Source organism: Lissotriton vulgaris, chromosome 6 (genome assembly GCF_964263255.1).
Source record: "Lissotriton vulgaris chromosome 6, aLisVul1.2, whole genome shotgun sequence".
NCBI lineage: Eukaryota > Metazoa > Chordata > Amphibia > Caudata > Salamandridae > Lissotriton > Lissotriton vulgaris.
The window spans coordinates 1,801,013,639-1,801,035,243 of record NC_141694.1 but is presented as its reverse complement, the minus strand read 5'-3'; the positions used below and the strand labels follow the sequence as shown (position 1 = coordinate 1,801,035,243).

The 21,605-nt window shown below is 42.0% G+C and overlaps 1 protein-coding gene across 2 annotated transcripts in view; it reads left to right on the top strand.

Moving 5' to 3' along the window:
• The window catches only part of LOC147709531 (fucolectin-4-like), a 100,465-nt gene that overhangs the window by 72,833 nt on the left and 6,027 nt on the right, over positions 1-21,605 (top strand). For both annotated transcript variants that reach the window (XM_086928074.1, XM_086928075.1), the window contains exon 3: positions 17,651-17,954. In XM_086928074.1, coding sequence (XP_086784200.1) covers positions 17,651-17,954 — 304 coding nt within the window. The remainder of the gene's footprint in view (positions 1-17,650; positions 17,955-21,605) is intronic.

Sequence of the window (21,605 nt, the reverse complement as noted above, 5' to 3'; positions counted from 1 at the left end):
CTATGCCATCCTGTTAGCTTAGAAAGACTGGCCACCAGAGTTTGTCAGGGAGTACCCTCATGGCGAAGAAATTATTATGCCTGCCTTCTCAAATCATATCCCGATTCATAAAAAATACACGTTGGCAAGAAAATGGGCAGTGGCTCAAGCTCCTGCTTTATACAAAAATCATGTAGGATGGGATAAGGATTCACCTCACCACAAAATCCAGTTAAAATATCAGCCCACTGCACAAAGGCAGCACCCAGTTAAACAAGAAGCTAAAAAGCAAGTCAGGGAGATCTTAGATCAACTTGAATATGAAGGGGTTATGGAAACATGCACCTCACAATTTATCATATCATATCATGTCGATGACATCTATCTCACAGATGATGACCTGGAGACTCACTTAAAAAAGGTGAACACCATAATACTTAGGTTCGCGTCAGAGGGTTACAAATTCAACTTAAAAAAAACACGAATTGCCCATCTAACTGTCCTATTTTTAGGATATGAATTATCAAGTGAAGGCAAAAGCCTGGCAGACAATTTCTTAGAGAAATGTGCTGTGCTCCAAGCACCAAAAACGCTGAAGAATTTACAATCAATACTAGGTTTCCTGAATTTCGGAAGAGCATACATTCTAAATTATGCTGAGAGGGTTAAACCGCTCTATGAATTGATAAGACCAGATTTCAAACAAACCAATTGGACTCAGAAACACAGAGATTTTGAGACCATTGCAAACAGACATGTTAACTAAAACAAAATTACAAACTCGCGAAAACATACGCAATCTTGTAATCCGAGTCATCCCAGGAAGATGCGGAGTCAAATACCTGACCTCTAATGAGGGAGAAACGTTACCTATAGCTGACAAATCTCATTTGTACACTCAAGCTGAAATGAAATTCAGTTCTACAGAAAAAAATCTGACACCGGTTAAAACTGCTGTAGCAAAAGAAAGAGACCTAGCCCAAGGCAGAAGAATATCTGTTTTCTCAGCAGAATCAGCCCTTGAGGCACTTACAAGTCCACTTAATCTGATTAAAGTGGCCTGAGATCCAAAATGGATAGAATGGGAAAATTCTTTTGCTACAGAAGACGTGAAATACTATTTTGACCCAAAACTGAAAAAACTAGATGATCTAGTATTTGAACGAGAATATCCTCTGCCAGCTGAAATCCTGCCTCTAGAACAATATACCTGCGTAATCTATATACAGATTCGCACAACACTACGATGTAGAAAATAAATCCTACGATGCAGCGTGAGCGATTGTTAAAGGTCGCTGGCGCTCTGGTAAATTCAAACCAATGATTACCAAAACTGAATCACTCAGAAAATGTTCAGCTCAGCGAGCTGAAATAAGAACTTTAAAGATGGCGCTTGAAAATGCGGATCGCAAATTCCCCACACTAATAGTGTGCGATTTGTATTTCTGCGTCAAATCATACAACATTGACATGCAGACAAAGATCAAAAACGGTTACAAAGATGACACAGGTGCTACAATGAAGCATAAAACGCTTTGGGAACAAGTAGTTCTTGTAAAGAAAGAACTACGAAAGACTCACGTGATACACGCACTGAGTCATCGACGTGATGGCATTCACGTCGCAGGAAATTCATTGGCTAACACAGCAACAGAGGAAGCGGTTCAACCGGCTTCCGTAGCCACTGAAAAGCGTTCAGAAAAACAAATAGATGGAGAAACTATGCTGGCAGTAAAAGCCTTATTATAAGGCGATTATGCGGCATTACCTCTCAACTTTCCACTCATTAGTACATACATAATTGATGCAAACTCCGTTCCGTTTGTTGGAATCCCTGAAGTGGGGGATAGGGTTATTCCAAACATGAACCGGAGAATCTTCTTACTACAAGAAGCACATATGGGGTAAGTATGAGCGAAATTTGCGAATTCGCGTTCCGCAAATTCGCACAAAATCGAATTTGCAATCCGCAAATTCGTGCGAATATGCAGATTTTTGTTTATTTGCGTGTTCGCAGGTTTTTTTGCGCGTTCGCAGGGTTTTTTGCGTGTTCGCGGGGCTTTTTGCGTGTTGGCGGGCCGCTTGCATGCGAAGTTACCAATGCGGTCGTGTATGGGCACAGCACCCTCTGGTTCACCACTGCCACCCTCTGGTTCATCACTGCCACCCTCTGGTTCACCACTGCCACCCTCTGGTTCATCACAGTACCCTCTGGTTCACCCACTGCCACCCTCTGGTACAGCATTGTCACCCTCTGGTTCACCACTGCCACCCTCTGGTTCACCACTGCCACCCTCTGGTTCATCACAGCACCTCTGGTTCACGCCTGCCACTCTCTAGTACAGCACTGTCACCCTCTGGTTCACCACTGCACCTCTGGTTCACGCCTGCCACTCTCTAGTACAGCACTGTCACCCTCTGGTTCACCACTGCCACCCTTTGGTTCACCACTGCCCCCTCTGGTTCACCACTGCCACCCTCTGGTTCACCCCTGCCACCCTCTGGTTCACCACTGCCACCCTCTGGTTCATCACAGCACCCTCTGGTACACCCACTGCCACCCTCTGGTACAGCACTGTCACACTCTGGTTCACCACTGCCACCCTCTGGTTCACAACTGCCACCCTCTGGTTCATCACAGCACCTCTGGTTCACGCCTGCCACCCTCTAGTACAGCACTGTCACCCTCTGGTTCACCACTGCCAGCCTCTGGTTTGCCACTGCCACCCGCTGGTTCATCACAGCACCTCTGGTTCACCACTGGCACCCTCTGGTTCACCACTGTCACCCTCTGGTTCAGCACTACCACCCTCTGGTTCACCCCTGCCACCCTCTGGTTCACCCTGCCACCCTCTGGTTCACCACTGCCACCCTCTGGTTCATCACAGCACCCTCTGGTTCACCCTGCCATCCTCTGGTACAGCACTGTCACCGTCTGGTTCACAACTGCCACACTCTGGTTCATCACAGAACCTCTGGTTCACCACTGCCACCCTCTGGTTAACCACTGTCACCCTCTGGTTCAGCACTGCCATCCTCTGGTTCACCACTGTGACTCTCTGGTTCACCACTGCCACCCTCTGGTTCACTCATGCCACCCTCTGGTTCACCACTGCCACCCTCTGGTTCACCCCTGCCACCATCTGGTTCATCACTGTCACCCTCTGGTTCACCACTCCCACCCTCTACCGAGACTCATCTGAGAGATGCGTCACATTGTAAAGCCCTGCGCCATAAGGAGGCGTTCCGGCGCAGGGGAGGGCGTTCCTGCGCAGGAAAGCCTCCTAAAAGTGGCTGAGTGAAATCTACAAGAATTCACTCAGTCAATTTTAGGTCAATGCTGCATCAAAACCCTGTGCCTGCTTGAAGCAGGCGCAAGGCTTGATGCAGCATTGGGAAGATAGGGCCCCCCAGAGCATTGCTGGTGTTGCGTGGCAAGCGCGACATAGCTCCAGTAATGCGCTGCTTTTACGGCACAGATGCGTGACACATCTGTGCCGTTTTTTGCCACATGGTGCGCTGCTTTGTAAATGCGGTGCACCTTGGGGGGCGGAGCTGCGGTGTACAATAACTGGCGTATCCCTGGGGATGCGCCAGTTATTGTAAATCTGCCCCTATACATTTAGCCAACGAGGGAGCACTTACTGATTAAACAATAGAAAGTACACCAGTTGAGTACAGGTATTGCACAAAAGGTGGCATCTTCATGGACAAACACGCAGGGCGGGATTAATTCTGCCCCCTGTTAGACTATTTTTTGTGCCCTTCTGCCCTCTGTTAGACTCGCTTTTCCCTTGTTTTTCTGCCCTGCCCTCTGTTAGACTCGTTTTTCCCTTGTTTTTCTGACCTTCTGCCCCCTGTTAGACTCGTTTTTTGTGCCCTTCTGCCCTCTGTTAGACTAATTTTTCCCTTGTTTTTCTGCCCTTCTGTCCTCTGTTAGACTCGTTTTTGTGCCCTTCTGCCCTCTGTTATTCCCTTGTTTTTGTGCCCTTCTGCCCTCTGTTAGACTTGTTTTTTGTGCCCTTCTGCCCTCTGTTAGACTCGTTTTTGTGCCTTTCTGCCCCGTTAGACTAGTTTTTTGTGCCCTTCTGCCCTCTGTTTGACTCGTTTTTCCCTTGTTTTTCTGCCCTTCTGTCCTTTGTTAGACTGTTTTTTGTGCCCTTCTGCCCTCTGCATCACCACATCATCACTCAGCGCTACCCCAGCATCACTCAGCACCACCACATTATCACTCAGCACCACCACAGAACCACTCAGCGCCACCACAGCATCACTCAGCACCACCAAAGCATCACTCAGCACCACCACAGCACCAATCAGCACCACCATAGCACAACTCAGCGCCACAACAGCATCACTCAGCACCACCACAGCATCACTCAGTGCCACCACATTATCAGTCAGCACCACCATGGCACCACACAGCACCACCACAGCGTCACTCAGAACCACCACAGCATCACTCAGCACCACAACATCACCACTCAGCACCACCCCAGCATCACTCAGCACCATCCCAGTATCACTCAGCACCACTACAGCACCACTCAGCATTACCACAGCACCACTCAGCACCACCACAGCACCACTCAGCGCCACTCCAGCATCAATCTGCACAACCATTCAACAACAACTGGTTCAAATATGTTCTCTCAATGTTTCAAACTTTATTACAAATGTCACAAAAAGATGGTAATATTTCACATCTATTCTTGGATTTTTGTCACAATAAAATACACTGAACATAATCTTCACAAAAGTTATTTACAAAAGTTTAAGCTATTGCCATTATAAATTAAAATCACTTTTATTTAAGTATTATTTAAAAAAATTAAAAGCCATTGTAATTTGTAATATTGATCCAGCTAAGTCACGTAAATACAAAACATGTTGCATTACAAATGCTATAGGTGTCACATTTGCGAAAGTTATAACTATTGGCATTGTAAATGACAATGCTATTAATTTAGCTATTTTGAAAACCAACACATAAATAAAAAAAATTGTCATTTACAAGACCAATAGCTCAAACTTTCCTAATGCAAGACATATTGCTTTTCAAATGCTTGTTTTTATATCTGTCAGTGCTTCCTGTTGAGGTTTAATTTTCGTGACAAGCGCCTCATTGCCTACTTGTAACTATTCTCTGACCCTGCTTCAAGGGTCAGAGCAGGGTCAGAGAATAGTTGTAAGTAGGCAACGAGGCGCCAGGAAGCACTTATAGGCTTACAGCAGCAGGTGCCCAAGTTGAAGTTAATTTCTTTGAAACCCTTTTGTAAAAGGTTAAAAAAAATTAGCTTCAACTTTTGCACCTGCTGCTTTAACCCTGTAAGTGCTTGGCTGAAAATTCGTCCCCACTGATTTGCGGATTTTACCGCGATTTCGCGAGATTCGCGGATCGCAAAATCGCGGAAAATCCACAAATTTCACGAGCGGAACGAATTTTCAGCCCATGCTTAATATGGGGTTGGGTCTGAGGCACCAAGAGATCCTGAAATCTCTGATGGAACTACAATTGGAGTACTAGTGGCCGGGAATGAGCGTAGATATCTACTATTTTGCAAAATATTGCAAGGACTGCAACAGAGATCGCAGTTGTGAACCGGACCAGCCTGTAGCCCAGATACCACTATTAGATAGCATCAGGCTATCTATAGCGCAGAAATCCAGTCGGCAAAATGCGTCCCATAATTAATAAAGACTTAATTCACTTAAAAATGTGGCCCCAGCACTCGGCTGATGCCAGAACTGTTATAAAAGATCTGCGAGTCTAAATCGGCACATACGCAATTGGCATGCTACATTCTGATCAGGGTCCTGCGTTTAGCTCTCGAGCTTACAAAGTAGCCAGGAACAGCATGGGCATTGCATTGTGGTACTCTTCTCCCTTCCATCCAGAGGGAAATACTGTTGTGGAAAGAAAAAACCGGGACATAAAGCAATCTATAATGGCGAGGGTATTAGGTTCGGGCGATGGGTGGGTCAAACATTTAACAAGTGTCCAACGTAGTCTTAATAATCTGCCAAGAAATTCTCTAAAAAGTCTCACTCCATATGAACTATTGTTCGGAACTAGAATGCTTCTTCAGGATCTTGATAGTCACACTTCAGTGGTAGAAGAAAAATCCTTTGATATCAAAGATCGTTTGGCTGTTTTATAGGATTTAAATGAAACAAGAAAAAACCTGAGTGAAATAAAGTTGAAACTACAGCCGACAGCCACTGAAGAAAAAACACCTGTCCCAGCAAGACCTGTCTGGATTCCCAAGATTGGGGATCTGGTCAGAGAAAAGATTGCGTTAAAGAAGGAAATTGGGCCTTCTTACAGAAAAGCAGTACCTGTCTTAGCAATCAGCGGAACAAGATCAGTTGTACTACCGCCCCTTGCTGGTAAAAGGGAGAACAGAGATGTATCCATCGACCTGGTAAAACCAAAATCATGTGGCCAATAATAAGTAGTAGGCCAAGTGGACTCCCAAGAAATAGCAGAATACCGAAATTTGCTACAATCTAAGAGGCTCATGCTGAGAGACTAATCAAATTTGATAAACCTGCAGTGAATAACAAAGGACTATGCAATAATGCCATGGAACTAGTGCCTCTTGAAACCCAAATAACGACAGTTCATCAAGAAACACCAGTCTACAATGATGTAGCCTCTGACTATGCTAATGAAAGAATGAAAAATGCAAAAACAAATGAAAATCCGGAAAAAATTCCAACAATTGACAGAACTGCATCTGGCTACTTCATCACTTTCGTCGACTTCTCTGAAGATCCAAGCGAGCATGAAGAAACGCCTCCAACAAAAACTTTCAAAGACAAAGTAATTGAACCTTTTCACCAACTAAAAGAAACATATCTGATTTCACCATGGATTGAATTTTGGATTGTGTTAGGTGTACGTACTCTCCTGCTTTGGCTCATCATGGTTCTATGTTAGGGAAAATTAATTGATGGAAAATATAGTACAATGGACACAGCAAGTCAGAACATCAACTTGGTCCTAAAGCCTCACACATCCTCTCACATCGAGAAAAGAGAACTGACATCTGTAAACATCTCAGCCAAACTAATACCCGGTGGGGTTGCATGGGACAGAGCTGATTATGACATTTTTGGCCCGGTTGAGCTCTTGAAGTATCCACATCAGTTCAAGGTTTCATTAAGTGACTTTGTCACAACAAGTACATTCTCAGATGATTGGGACTTTGAAAACACTAATAATATGATGTCAGATTTAGTAATGTCAGCCAAATTTACAGCACATGATTACTTACAGGGTTCATCGAATTATGAAGAGTTATACTGTTACAACTATTATGGTGATCACTATTTGCATAATACTGCTCAGCCTAGACATTTTTTATCTTGTTACCAGTGGGAACACTGTCCAACTCCACCAAAAGGCAGTTTGAAAACATTTTATGAGAAATTCCAGTACTTCTCAGGGTTTAATAACAGTGATCCAGAAACATTTTATTTTGTAATGTTAAGTAGGACAGGAATGAAAACAATGTTGACAAATACTAAACTGATTTATTCTGAAACATTTTATGACAAAATGTCTACATTTGGTTTCGAAATTTGGAAAAACACCATTGAAACAAAAACGATCTGGGGTTCCAAAGATTGGCAAGTACAAGGCCTAGAAGCATTATTTAGGGCCTGCTGACCCAGAACAAATGATATTCTTGAATGACACAATTCAACAAACTACTTGTCTTGACCTAGCTAAGATAAAAGATTTAAATACACTGTCTATTCCGAAACCCATAATTGATAGTGACAGCACTACAGATGTGGAGATTGACTTATCCCATAGTTTATACCAAAACAGAACACATCCTGATTGGAAAAAGTGGTTGATCTGGCCAACAGACACGAATAACTGTCAAGATAGATTCCTGAACAAAACACAGGGGTTCAAAATTACCAGACCAGACCCTAGATACTCCCAGAGACAACATGCAGGGATAGTTACAACATACAGTGTAGGGAAACTATGCCTTGAGTGGCTAGAGGAATCCACACTGGCTGAAATTAAGTAACACTTGACTTTACTTAAAGACGGTGCTGACTTGCGTGATTTCATAATGGGACCACGCAAACAGCGTCAAAAACGTTTCATAGCGGCCGGTATATACGCTGCGTACAACGAAGCACGGAAAGTAATTCAAATTGAGACAGCAGAAAAAATACGAGAAATTGATCGTATAAATTTGGAAAAATCACTTTCTGTTGTCGACAATGGGTTAACGACTCTGTATCCAGAATACATTCACTGGACAGCATTGTATCATCTGCTTTTGATATAATAGAGCAGGACTTACTAATGTTACAACATAGTCAGTCTCAATTACGTTCTATTGTACAGCTTGGTTGGACGTTGCAAAATCTGTGTTCAGGCTACGTACCATAGCGTTTAATCAACACAACGTCATTATTCGGTATCTTTAACGTTACTGATAAACAAATCAGTTTGGCACAAAAAGGAGTAGACTATATGATTCTGAGCATTGAAAAACTCGAGAGATTACCATTGACAATGTCAGAGAGACCTGTCATTGAATGGATAATACATGGAACGATTACAATTCCGATAACAACTTTCCAGTTTAAATACTGTCAAGAGTATATACCTGTAGGCCAGTATGAAAGGTTGGGTAAAGAATACATCAAATCAACCTGGGATTTACCTTATACACACAGATGTTATAGTGAAGGGAACAAGGAGGTATTTCTTAGTGGTAAAAATTGTAAAAAATCACTAAGTGGTACACTTCTGTGTCAAGGTATTAATTTGCATGGAGCCTGCAAAGGGTCTTCAAATAACCTTTCATGTCACCTGCATGGCACGCCTGCTAATGGATGGAGCCATTTTTATACCACATTCTAACGGCAGTTACGTTTTAATAAATGGCCACAGCTGTTGTGGCATGCTGCCAGGAAAAGCCTATCTGACAACTGTAACTTCCAGGGCCGTTTGCTGTATGCAAGTATTGTATCCACACAGCAATCCAGATATGGGGGGCTGCGTTATGGCCTCGGTTGAATATCTCTTCTATTCAAATTGATACTTTAAGCAGAATGAAGTCTATTCTTTTGCAGACAACTGTGCCTTTAACGTCATCAAAAGAAATGTATGATCTGCAAGTGGCAAGGACATCGGCAGATATACATTCCCTTTTATCAACAAATTGCCCCGTGCATTTCGTAGAAATACTAGGCCAAATCTTAAACATGTCTGATACCAGTGGCATCGCACATGTATTTAAGACAATTTTTTTGGGACTATTAGCACCATTTGAAACAGTTCTGGGCATCTTCCCGAATTTTGTCCATTCTGTCTTTTGAGCCTACCCTTAATCTTGGGACTCGTGGCAGGAATTTTATTTTTGCTCCTTCTGCACTGATATGGCAAGCCAATCCACAGACAAGACTCTAGCAACGATGGAATAAACGATCCTAGCAATATGATACCGAGACCGTATCACTAAGGTCCTCGGATTGGCCCCGCTAAGAGATCTGAGTACAACCTGGTTTCTTTCATTCAGACCGATCTGGAAAGATTGCACCATACCTGTGCTTCGATGTCTGCTATGCCGAGAAGGATGCGTGTTGGACGTCTGTCTTACACTAAAATCAGCAGTACCAATGGATATCGATACTTTGCTAGGTCCTGTAATGACTCATGCATCGTGTTGTCCCCAGCGGCTACCGATTCTGATAAAGGCATTCATTGAGACTTCACCACTGAGAATAGATGGCGGTGAGGTACGAGAGGAAAGCAGCACCAAACATGTACAGCCTTCTGTGAGCATTGCTGATCCAACCATTGATGATAGCAATCACGCAGAGAACTGCACAGTTGCAGTATTTTCAAACTTGGTCGAACTTTCACCTGATGTGGTAGACCAATTTTTTGCGGGTCTGTCTGAAATAATGTTCTCTCCAATCAACGAGAATAACTCTTAATAAAAACAATGAGTGCACAGAGTTGACTGAACTCTGAATTCGGCCTTCAGTTTTGAAAAACAAAACTACAGAAAATATTTGGAACTCTTTTTCCCCTGAAAGCGAAAATATTTTCGGCCATTTTAAAAAATATTTACCTTTTTATTTTGGCACATGGTACTTTGCTTAAAGTAGAACTATTCTTAGAGAACAGAGCTTCTATTTTTAGGATACTAGAGACAATATTTTACCTCAGCCTCTAGCACATATACAGCAATTTGTATAAATATGTGATGAAATGGTCTCAACCTTCTTTTCTGTATTTAGAGCCATTTCATGTGTAATTTTCGCAAATTCATTCAGCTGATATATATATATATGCATTTATCTGAATGATGACACTGCTTGAAAAGTGTACAGTACCAACACTAATTTTCGTGTATTTACTTTATACCATTTCAAATGCGAAATATGTATTTTGGGGTGGGTCGGAAAACACACATGCATCGTTGAATGTTTACTATTGCTTAGATTTTTAGTAATGATGGACATCAATCCATGGAGTGGGTGTTGTGTTTATATCTAGGACCCTAATTCAATATTCCCGATTTATGCCCTTGTGAGGTTATAATCAATAATATCCTGATAAAGGCATAAGAATTAGATCCATATTCATTAATAGCCCATGCAGTCCAAAGCACAGCACGGGTAATCCCATCGACTCCTAGCAAGCACAATGCGTTCTTTAAACAAACCAAGCCTCCAGCAGCCCGGGAAATCCCCCCTGATTTTGTTTTGATTTGAACAAGAACTCCTGAATTCCAGAAAGAACTGTTAGTTCTTAGTGACATCTTATGTCCAACCTTACCTCAAACCCGGCACCTTTCTAGGTATAAAATATCAACAGTTGCCTTAAGCAAACACACGGTGGTTTGGAGCAGAGCGGCCATCTACTTTCCCGAGAGCCCAGCTGATGCGAGATCCCACGGAAGCCGCCCCTCCTGTTTGACGCACTGAGAGAGACGCTGTCTTTTTCTCCAGCTGAGAAAATCCAGCTCTGGTGTTTCCAGCCTACCCTTGCGGGTTGCTGGGATATCGAGTCCTGAGGAAAGAGATACCAGACCTCCCACATTCTATTACCAAGGTACGGAGCTGACTAAACCCGTAGGAGAATTCTTGATGCAGATTCTTGACAAAACAAATCTTAACCAACTTAACTTAAACTGCTACTTACTCATCCCCTCCCACGTATTAGGCTTAGGTCAGGTACACCGGGGTAGGCTTAATTAGAAGCACCAGTTGAGTATGTTAGTCAATGTATTTAAGTATGTATATATTTTATCTATTTTAAAGTATCATATGGCTAAGAAACCATATCAATGCTTTTACAGTATTATTCCATAATAATACTTTTACTGTACGCACTTTACTTTACTTTAAGTATTGCAATTGTGGCAATTCATTTCTCTTGCATGAGAAAGAAGACTGCTCAATAAATAACACATTTTATTGAAAACACCTGTCTCTCTATTTCTCTGCATTCTGGTGAAACTGTATGCACTGCTGACTGAGCGAAATAGTAATAAAACAGTTTATAAATCATGGGGAAAGTATTTACAGGAGCAAGGGAGATAAGAACATATAGTCAATTAACATTAATGGTTTGAGTAGAATTTATTGAGTGTCAAACGGTGTGGAGATATGAGTACAGAGCAGTACGCATACATAATTAAATATAGTAAGACATGAGGCCAATATATACAAGAGTAAAAAGGTATGAAGTGAGATTGGAACACAAGGACAATCAGAGGTTCTGGCATAGGCAATGTCTGATGGGAGTCAGAACTGTTTGAAGATGGCAGGGAAGTACAGGAAGATTTTGTGGTTATCAGGGATATGTGCGAAGGTGTGAGCATGTAGCAAGGCCAGGCCAGCAGGAAGGAGTCGCTCCACAGAGGAGAAAGGACCTTAGTATGAGAGGGATTTGTTGAGTAGATGAGATGCATCTGATCTTGGGCAGAAGACAGTACCAGATGTTGGGCACAATTCTGGAGAAGTATCCATTGTAGATCATCTTTTGGTAGATGTTTTTTGGTTTCAGAAGTAGACAGCTTGTGCTTCTGAATGATCTGTTACCCCCTGATATGGTCAGTTTCTGGGTCAAATATGAAGGCGTATGGTGGTCCAGTGCTTTATGGTTCACACATGCAAATTTGAGATGGATCCTAGCATCACATTGTAGCCATTTCAGAGCTTGGAGGTCCGGGGTGATGTGATCCTTTTTCTTTGATCCAGTGGTACGCCCAGCTGCTGCATTCAGAATGGCTTTTAATGGAGCAAGTGTGATTTTTGGGAGGGCACAGGGAAGCACTACCATAGTCTAACTTTGATAGGACAAACACTTGGACTGCTGTTTTCAGGTCTGCCAAGGGGAGACATGGTTTTCATTTCCTTAGTGCATGTAATTGTAGGCTGGATCCTATGGTGGTGGCACTGATGTGCTTTTTCATGAAGAGGGCATTTTCCAGGATTATACCTAGGGATTTCGCAGAGTCAATGATGTGTGGAGTACAGCTCAAGGCATTAAGATTAAGGAAGTCAGTCCTTAATCTAAGGGGCAATGGCAAATGGTGAGACCAATAATAATTTGGTCTTGAGGGAATTGTGTTTGAGGTGTTTGCAAGTTAGCCAATGTTGCATTTTAGTAACTATGTTGTTGAGACTATTGATTTGGAGAAGTGAATTTTATGTAACATAAAGTGTCATCAGCATGCATGTGGTAGGAAATGCAGGCTAGTTTAAAGATTTCAGTAAAGGGCTCCATGTATAGGTTAAACAATGTCGCAGAGAGAGTAGAACCTTGAGGTGTGCCTAGTAACGCTGGTGACTGATCGGAGAGGGCGTGGTGGATTAGGATGCACTGAGATATGTTATGAAGGAAAAGGAACCATTTTAGCACAGTATCGGAAAGTCCCATATTACCCTATTAGGTTCAATAGGGTATTTCAATTGACCATGTCAAACGCCGCCGACAAGTCAAGTAGGGTTAATAGGCAGGATTCACAATGGTTGAGAGTGTGTAGGGCACCATCAAAAGTATGAACCGTGCCCTTTTTGGTGTTATGGGCCGATTGGAAGCCAGATTGGCATTGGTCGAGCAGTTGGATTTGCTCTATATCATTGCGGAACTGGGAGTGCCCTCATGTTTTTTAAGAGTTTAGCTAAAGTTGGAATGGTGGGAATGGGGCTTAGTTGTTGGGGTCGGACTGGTTGGAGTTGTTTTATTTTGGATTGGGTTAACCTGGCAACTTTTGAGGCATTCTGGCATAGAGCCTTAGGTGAGTGAGGAATTGTTTATCATAATCCATAAAGGGAGTAAGAGGTGGATGGCCTCATAGAGGAGTTTGGAGAGTAGGGGAACATTAAAGTGAGTGGGATATTTCAAAGAGGTCAAAGGTTTTAGAACCTCATTTTCATTGAAGGATTTGAAAATGGACCAGGCGGCTTTGTTTTTAAGGATAAGGGGATAGTTTCACATGCATTGATTGTAATCAAATGGGGTGGGATGTTAGGGGAAGCTCGCCAGGAGGGAGTTTTATATTGTTCTGGATCTTGGTGGTGATAAGCATAGTTTTCTCCACAAAGAAGGAGGTGAATGTTTCGCAGATAGGTAGTGTTTTGTTTTCCAAGGATGAAGAATCGTGTTTGCGGATCATCTCTTTTTTAACAATTTCTAACAGTTTTTCAGGTTGATTAATTGCAGTGTTGAGTTGAGGTTGGAAGAATGCTGCTTTGGACTTCGTGACTTGTTTGTTTCTAGGCCTTCCATCTTTGTCGTAAACATTTGAGATTGGACAGTGAGGGGCTGTGGCTCCATGCTCTTTCCTCAAGTCTGAGGTAGTGGCGTTCCTCGTTAAGGACAATTTGAAATAGAGGTTAGATCTTTTAAACATGATTCTTTTTATCTGTTTTGGGGCAAGGGTGTCTATGATATTTGATATGAAATTGATGTGGCATTGAGTGAGGTCATGAGCACCATGCATGGAGGACGGTGGGAGTAGAAAGTTGTTACTAAAGGTAGACAAAGTGAGTGGGTTAATGTTGTAGGTGTCTAAGATGCAGAGATATCAGATGCAATGTTTGGCTTTTACTGGTTCGCCCTTAGTGATGGTTCCAAAGAAATTGGGATAAGTGCCCTTCTATTCCTTCTATAGTCTCAAAGTTAATCAAAACAAATAAAAAAACTCTTTTGTTCCACACACATCAATTCACATTATATATGACAATATCTCTTCATTAAAAAAAGAAGAAATGTATTCTTTTACCTATTAATGTATATCCACACTTTCTAGACAGCAACCTCTGTATTATGTAAACATTTCACATTGATATAAAAAAATAAAGCAATTTGTTTTGTAACCAATGTTACATTAAAAATGCACATTTTAAATCACATGCTATTATAAATAACAATTTATCACAGATCCATCTCCATATAATTGTCTTCTACAAACGGTTATGGATGACAGTACCCCTAAATATATCAAATATACACACAGTTATCACAAAATCACATAAAAGTCAAATCTTTGTCATAGGTTGTAGATATTTTAAACCGGATTCTCTTTAGCTGTCTGTGGGCCAGGGTGTCCATAATATTTGACATGGAATTGATGTATTGTTGAGTGAGGTCATGAACGCCATGCATGGAGTAAGGTGTAAGTAGGGACTTGTTAATAAAGGTAGGCAATGTGAGTGGGTTAATGTTGTGAATGTCTTGAATGCAATGTTTGGATTTTACTGGTTTGCCCATAGTGATGGTTCCAGAAATTAGACTAGTTCCCTTGAGACATATACAGGATAAGCTAAACTTAGCTCAAAGTCTCCCATATGCACTCCAATCCCACATTAAATAGGAACAGGGGGTTCTTACAGTCATGAAAATATCAGTAACATTCTAACAGTACCTGATTAGGATCTTTGTAGCATCATACCCAATTAGGGATATAGAACTTAAATGGACCCGTTGGTTTCCGAGTTAGTCCAAAAGAATCTCACAGGGACTAGGCAACAATGTATCCAAGAAGTGATCAAGAATAGTGACTGTGTTCTTATCTGTTTAATCCCTAGCAATTTAGACTTGGTTATTCGTGCAATAGCAAACTATGTGGGAGATTACAGAGATATAGTATGACAGTAAAATAGAAGCTAATGAATGTACTATGTTAGCTGTAAGACTTTCCCTGTAATAGGAATGAGTAGCTAATCAAGGATCATCTAATTGTGGAGTACCAACCAAGTATGATAACTGTGATCGTTTTTTGTGAAAATGGAAGATTAATTGTATGTATATCTATTGTAAGGGGAATTGTACAGACCCTGAAACAAGACAGACATCGAACTTTAGTCTTGATAAAGGTGGAACATATTCACTTCAGAACCACCGAAACGCGCCAACGCCAAACTTCTGTACAATTCAAGTCCTCTCCTCCCCTGTTGATATACAAATTTGTGGCCATAAAACTAGGGAGTGATGAAATTGTAGTATTGAATGCACCACTTGTATTTTACAATTCTTTACGTTTTACAACAACATTTTGTCTGTCTGTTGCATTGTGCAGGTCACAATAGATTGTATTATTAGTTGAAATTTTAATTGTTTCTTAGCAATTGTATGATTTATAAATGTAAACTGTTTTTATTTCTGTTACTTTAATAAATTGATGTGTTCTTTATGTTTAGAATTGCAGTAGTTCATGATTTTATCGTTAGTTGCTTTAAAGCTAAGTTTTAGCTTATCCTGTATATGTCTCAAGGGAACTAGTCTAACACCGCACTTCCCTTGACCAACTCAAGGGCTTCCTCTCTCTTCTTACAACATAGTGATGGTTGCCTTTTCAGAAATTAGGAAGTTGATACAATAGTGTTCAGTCAAGCCACAAGATAGGATCGGTTCAATATGAATGGTGTCCTTTCTTTCGATAATTAGATCTAAGGTAGCCCCTTTGTTATGGGTTGGGCTGAGGAAGTCTTGGATAATACTTGGGTCCTGGAGGAAGGATTTAAAGCTGGTCACGGGAGGTTCAATGGAGTTGTTCCAATTAATGCTGAAACATCCAAGAAAAAATATGGGTGTTAGGTTCGTCAATGTTAGAGGAGCTAATTTCCATGATTTGTTCAATGAAAGTGTGTTTATCTCTGGGGAGGTGGTAGAAGGTGTGAAGAGAGCACATACAGTTGTCATTGGTAGGGATGCTGATCTTAAGGTATTCACAGGAAGTGACAGTGCGGACCACTGTATGTACGCTAGCCCTTTCCCAGAGCATGTTTCAATGAGCATAAGACTGTCAAGGTTAAGCTTGAGATAATTTTATAGCGCCTTGGAAACATGATCCCATCGCAATGAGTCTGTCCGTCAAGTTTGCTGCTTGCAATGTGTCCCACCTGATTTGTGAGTTCACAGGTCTCTATGATCGCAAAAAAATTGCAATAAAAATACTACAATAATGTATTCAATTTGTTTTGAATGTGTGTACACTGTGTAATCCTTTACAGATGGTAGCCGGGAGAAAAGGGAAGGGAAAATAGTATGTTCCTTTTAAAGTCAGGGAAATTATTTCATTGTCACATCTCTTCCTGTGACGTCACGTCCTATGTTTTCTCTCCACATTGCACAAAAGAGCTTTGGCCATTGTAATTAGTTCCCCCTATTTTATAAGAACTTGTGCCCTTCTGGGCCACACCAATCGGTACCCAAAGACAGACAATGCCCAAGTCACTACATGCAGGCCTTGCCCCACACCTGACATAGCTGCATGACTTGTGCCTCGAGAACAATAGCGAGCCTCATCAGGCGCATGTGTAGTTGCACCCCACTAAAAAAAAATACAATCTCAGCAACCCTTGTATTGCTTGTTTATTTTTACCAATCTCCTCTCTCCTTCCATAATGGTGGGGCACAACCATGGATACAAACTGCCACTGCAAGGGTGTTGTACTGCCGTGTGGAGAAAGAAAGCCTATGGAGCAGGTCATAGCAGGGCTGCCTTTCAAATGGTCCAACACAAAATGTGTCTTCTCACCAAAAAACCTCAAATCTTCAAATGTCATAACCATACGGCACACCTACATGTCTCCGGGAACCCTTGTGGCACATATCCGGGCACAACATCTTATCACAACACTGATGCCCATTGCACAATTCACCCAGTTGGTTAAATTAATACCAGTCCTCAAGACATATTTTGTGCCTCTCAACTTCATCTTTGACTTGAGACTGATCTGGATCTTGAGAGTGGCCTGAAGCATGAGAGGGTCCTGGAGTGGGTAACCTGATTGGAGCAGAAACCACCTCACATTTTTTCACCCAGAATCTAAACACCGCACGCAGACATGTAGATCTGTGACCAGCTTTAGCCAAGTCAGGGTACAGCTTACAGCCTGCCTAGCACACTGTGTTTATAGTAAGAACATGAATACCCATTAAAACTGTTAATGATGTTGTGAAGGTACTTTCCACAGGCAGTTTTAACAAGGTGATTTTACTGTTCACCTTGGAATGGGGGGGCAGTTTTCAAAATATTTGTGTCTTGTAAAAAGGAGGCAATATTTGCACTAGTTTGCACTAGTTTTAATAAATATATTTGTACATTTAAAAAAAAGTGTTGGTGCCACAGTTGGTTATGTCTTCACTAAGTACTTTCTCTTTCTTCAGATAAAAATTTGGCTTTGAGAGGCCGAGCCACCATGTCAAGTGTCATTGCAGGCGGAGCACAGTCTGTTGGTTACCTAGGCTTGGCGCTCAACGCAATTGACGGAAATCTGGATCCCAATTACTACCATGGTTCCTGCTCCCATACACATGATGATTATGGTCCCTGGTGGAGGCTCGATATGTTAGATGAGTGCTACATTACTAGAGTTTCAATCACCAACAGAAATGAATTCCCAGAAAGGCTGAATGGAGCAGAAATTCTCATCGGGAACTCCCTGGCAAATAACGGAAATAACAACCCAAGGTAAATTAAAGCTATATTCAGTATTCATTGTTGAATTTCGATCAAGTGAATCACAAGAAAAGACGCAGCTCCTGTTAGGCTTCCTGGAGGCCATGAAATCACTAAACCATCACAGACCTGAGCGGACTGGTGCGCTGCTTGGGAGTAACATGCTTTGGGAAGCAACTTGCATTAGTCCCCTCGTGCAGCACTTTGCAACAAGTGTGTAAAATATGACTGTATGTGGACATCCACATAAAGGTGGCATAACTTTGCACATAAGTTCAGAACATACTTCCCCTCCAAAGATGACAGAAGAGATAATGAATCTATGCTACAGCACCGCCATCTGACATGCCTTACTAGCTAAGCCACATTGTGGGGTTCAGATGGATTGCAAGCCCTTGGCTATTTGAAAGTACTTCCATGCTTAGGTCTCCCATCCCATGATTAAAACTCATGCTACTGGTGGGTGATAGGGGAGGAAGAGAAGCAGACTTTGGCCATAGTCTTAGGCATTTTCCTTGAAGTGTTGCACAAGGCTGGCACAAGTGGGGGCTAGATCTCTCTAAAGGATATCTGTGCCATCCCAGGCCGAAAGACAGATTCTCTGATTAGCCTATCGCAGCAGCTTAAGTGAAAGTCTGCCAATTAGAGGGCATCTCACTCAGCAACTTGGTCCATTTACCATGATTCAGGTGTGTTAGTGTCATAGTATGACAGGAGGCCAGGTTGTGGTTCCAAGTAGTAGCTTTATTCAGGTACAGGTTACAGAAGCTTTAAGTATAGCCAAGATGGTAAGTAGGCCTGTATGTAAGCCCCACCAAGAGCAGCCTCCTAGCTGCTCAGCCTGCTGACATCAACTGACTCACATCAGACAATCAACATTCCATGACATAATCAACATTCCACACATACTCGGGCTGAACAGCAAGGGGAAAGAGAGGACAGGGTAAAGAAGAAGAACATTCACCCTACTACAGTTAGCAAGGCAGGGGGTGCAGTACTGGAGCCAATGAACAGATTAAATAGTGGTGTGTGTCAACCACTGATAGTGGACAAGAGGTGGTATTGCTGCGTGATGGTTTTGTTTGAAATCCTCATGTCAATGTAAATCCTAACTGATGCTGGCTGTTGGGTGCTGCTCTCCAACCACAAACAGTGATACCGATGAAGTAGGATCCATCACATGTTTAACAGTGCAGGTAAAGTCGAGTTTCTCTTCCTCCTTTGCTTTAGTGTGTGCTAAGGTGATGCAGTAACACTGGCCATACTGTGGGTTAATCCTTGATGTATCCCATGTCTTCAAATACCCCATTTCCACAAACTGAAAAGGGCACACTCTTAGTGCAAAGAGAAGCTCAGAAGTAGTGTCTCATAGGAGGGCATCTTTGCCCCTTTAATTTCCAAGAACGTAGCATAACCTGTAGAACACATGTCCCTTGAATGCATCTGCCAAGGACAATGGTTCTGCACCTCCCTATGTGAAGAGATTGGTAGATGTGGAGACTTCGTCTACCGACATTCAGAGATGTCAGTAAGGGCCAGATTGTCATACCTCAACTTTCTAGTTGAGATTGGTGCCTTCTTTTTTTACCTCAGCCCCAACTCTAAAGAACATAAAGACCCTCTTTCAGTTCAATCAATCATGTTTACCTCTTGATATGACCCCATAAAACATAAAAGATACAACTGTACATAATTAAAATATACAAGAATAAAATCCCACTGTGCATATTAATCTAAAACAGAAAAATGGATCTTGCTTAATCCTCTCAGATATCATCTATAGTTCCATCTAATGTTCCATCTCCCTCGATACCAGTTGGGCCCCATTATTCATAACCTATTCATCTAGGTACCCTTCCCAGTTGAAAAGAGCCTGTATGCTACTAATACACCTGTGGTGGTTACCGTTTCAACAAATTTCAACCCCAGCAATCGTAACTTGCAAGCTACCATTAATATGAAAAATATGGATATTCACCCGAACCTCCATAGGGACCCGAAATATCAAAGGCCACTTTGTTCCAAAGCAGCATAGGTGCCGCCACAGGAATAAATGGTAATGGGTTGTGACACGCTTTTTATCATTCAGCCCACACAATGCAGATTCGGACAAAAAACAAATGCCTTGTCCACTCTTGGCCAATAAACGTCTTCATGAATACCTACCTGATCTTAATGGGCCAGTTTTAAAACCTTTATTCTCATACCCTCAGGAATTACCAATAATCCCAGGCATCACTCTAATTCACCATTGCATGTCGACTATTTAGTTACAAAAGGTACTACATCACCATCCAATTTTCTAGTGATAGATCAACCCTTGATGATGTGTTTCATTTCATGCCCCAGCTCAGTGTCCTCTTCTACGCACCTTGTCATTCCTCCTCACATAACGCACCATCCAGAAGTGTCCCAGCATAACTCATCATGCGAGGTATTTCAATATTGCTGCAATCTTCTTCTTGTTCCATTTTATGTAGTATATGCAACCAGGAAAGAAAATCTGCAGCAAATTGTTTCCGTTCAGGAAAGTACATTACTGGAACTCCTGCCAATGAAATTGCTCCTTAGCAATGTGTGGTGTGGCTCCTCCTACACCCTAACTGCAAACAAAACAAAGAGAGGTTTGTGATCAGTATACAAAGTAAAAGTTGACCACACGTAAACGCTCTAAAGTACTGGACACTCGAGAGCCGAAGTTTCTATCTCTAAGGTGGAATATGTAGGCTCCACCCATACAATACTCTGGATGCTAACATCAACATTTCTTCACCTAGTCCATGATTACTCACACCCGTTATGGTGCTTACATCCCAGATAGATTCGTTAATGGTGCATTTTTTTCTAGCAAAATGTGGTACAGTTCTCTGAACCATTTGAGTTGGTCCTTGCTAACGGAGGGAGCCTCACCTTTTGCCTTAATTTTCTTCAACTGCAGTTCCACTTCCTTCTGAGATACATGGTGTCAACCTTCCTCTGCAAATCTGCATTTGTCTTTTCTCAATGTCAACCCACTTTCTTTCAACATATCCAACACTGTGGCCAATTTCTTGTCATGTTCCATTTGATCTCTTCCGTACACCAAGATGTCAGCCTGAAAATACGCCACCCCTTACACATTCTTGAACAATATTCCTTAAACCCTCTGAAACACTGAGTATGCCGGTACCAGTCCACGTGGCATCCAACAATATCAATACAGGCGCGCCAGTGTCACAAAGGATGTGAGATGTCAGGATTTCATCTCAAGACCGAAGGTTACCATCAAGCATATTAACTTTTAAGGCCACTCTGTGGCACCTTTAAGACAATTAAAGACCATTAACAACAACAATCTAGAGCCAGAACACTGCTGTTCATAAATAATCTCCTCTCAGAATTCCCTTCCTCTTTTAAATGCTGTTCTTGACTTTGTAAATTATTTGATTTTTAGAACTGTTGGTGGTTGAGTGTTTTTGTTAGGTTTTTTCGAGGTATAGAGGTTGATGTGTGGACTTAAATTTGGCCTGGTGCGGAACGGGCGCTTCTAATTTATGGAAGCTTGGTGGTTTATTATTTTGCTTATGAGATTTTTTACATGGACAGAGGTGAGATGAAGTTGATGGTGGTGATGTCAGAGGAATTTTAGTTTTACATTTCAAAGGCCGGACTGCGTTATGGCCC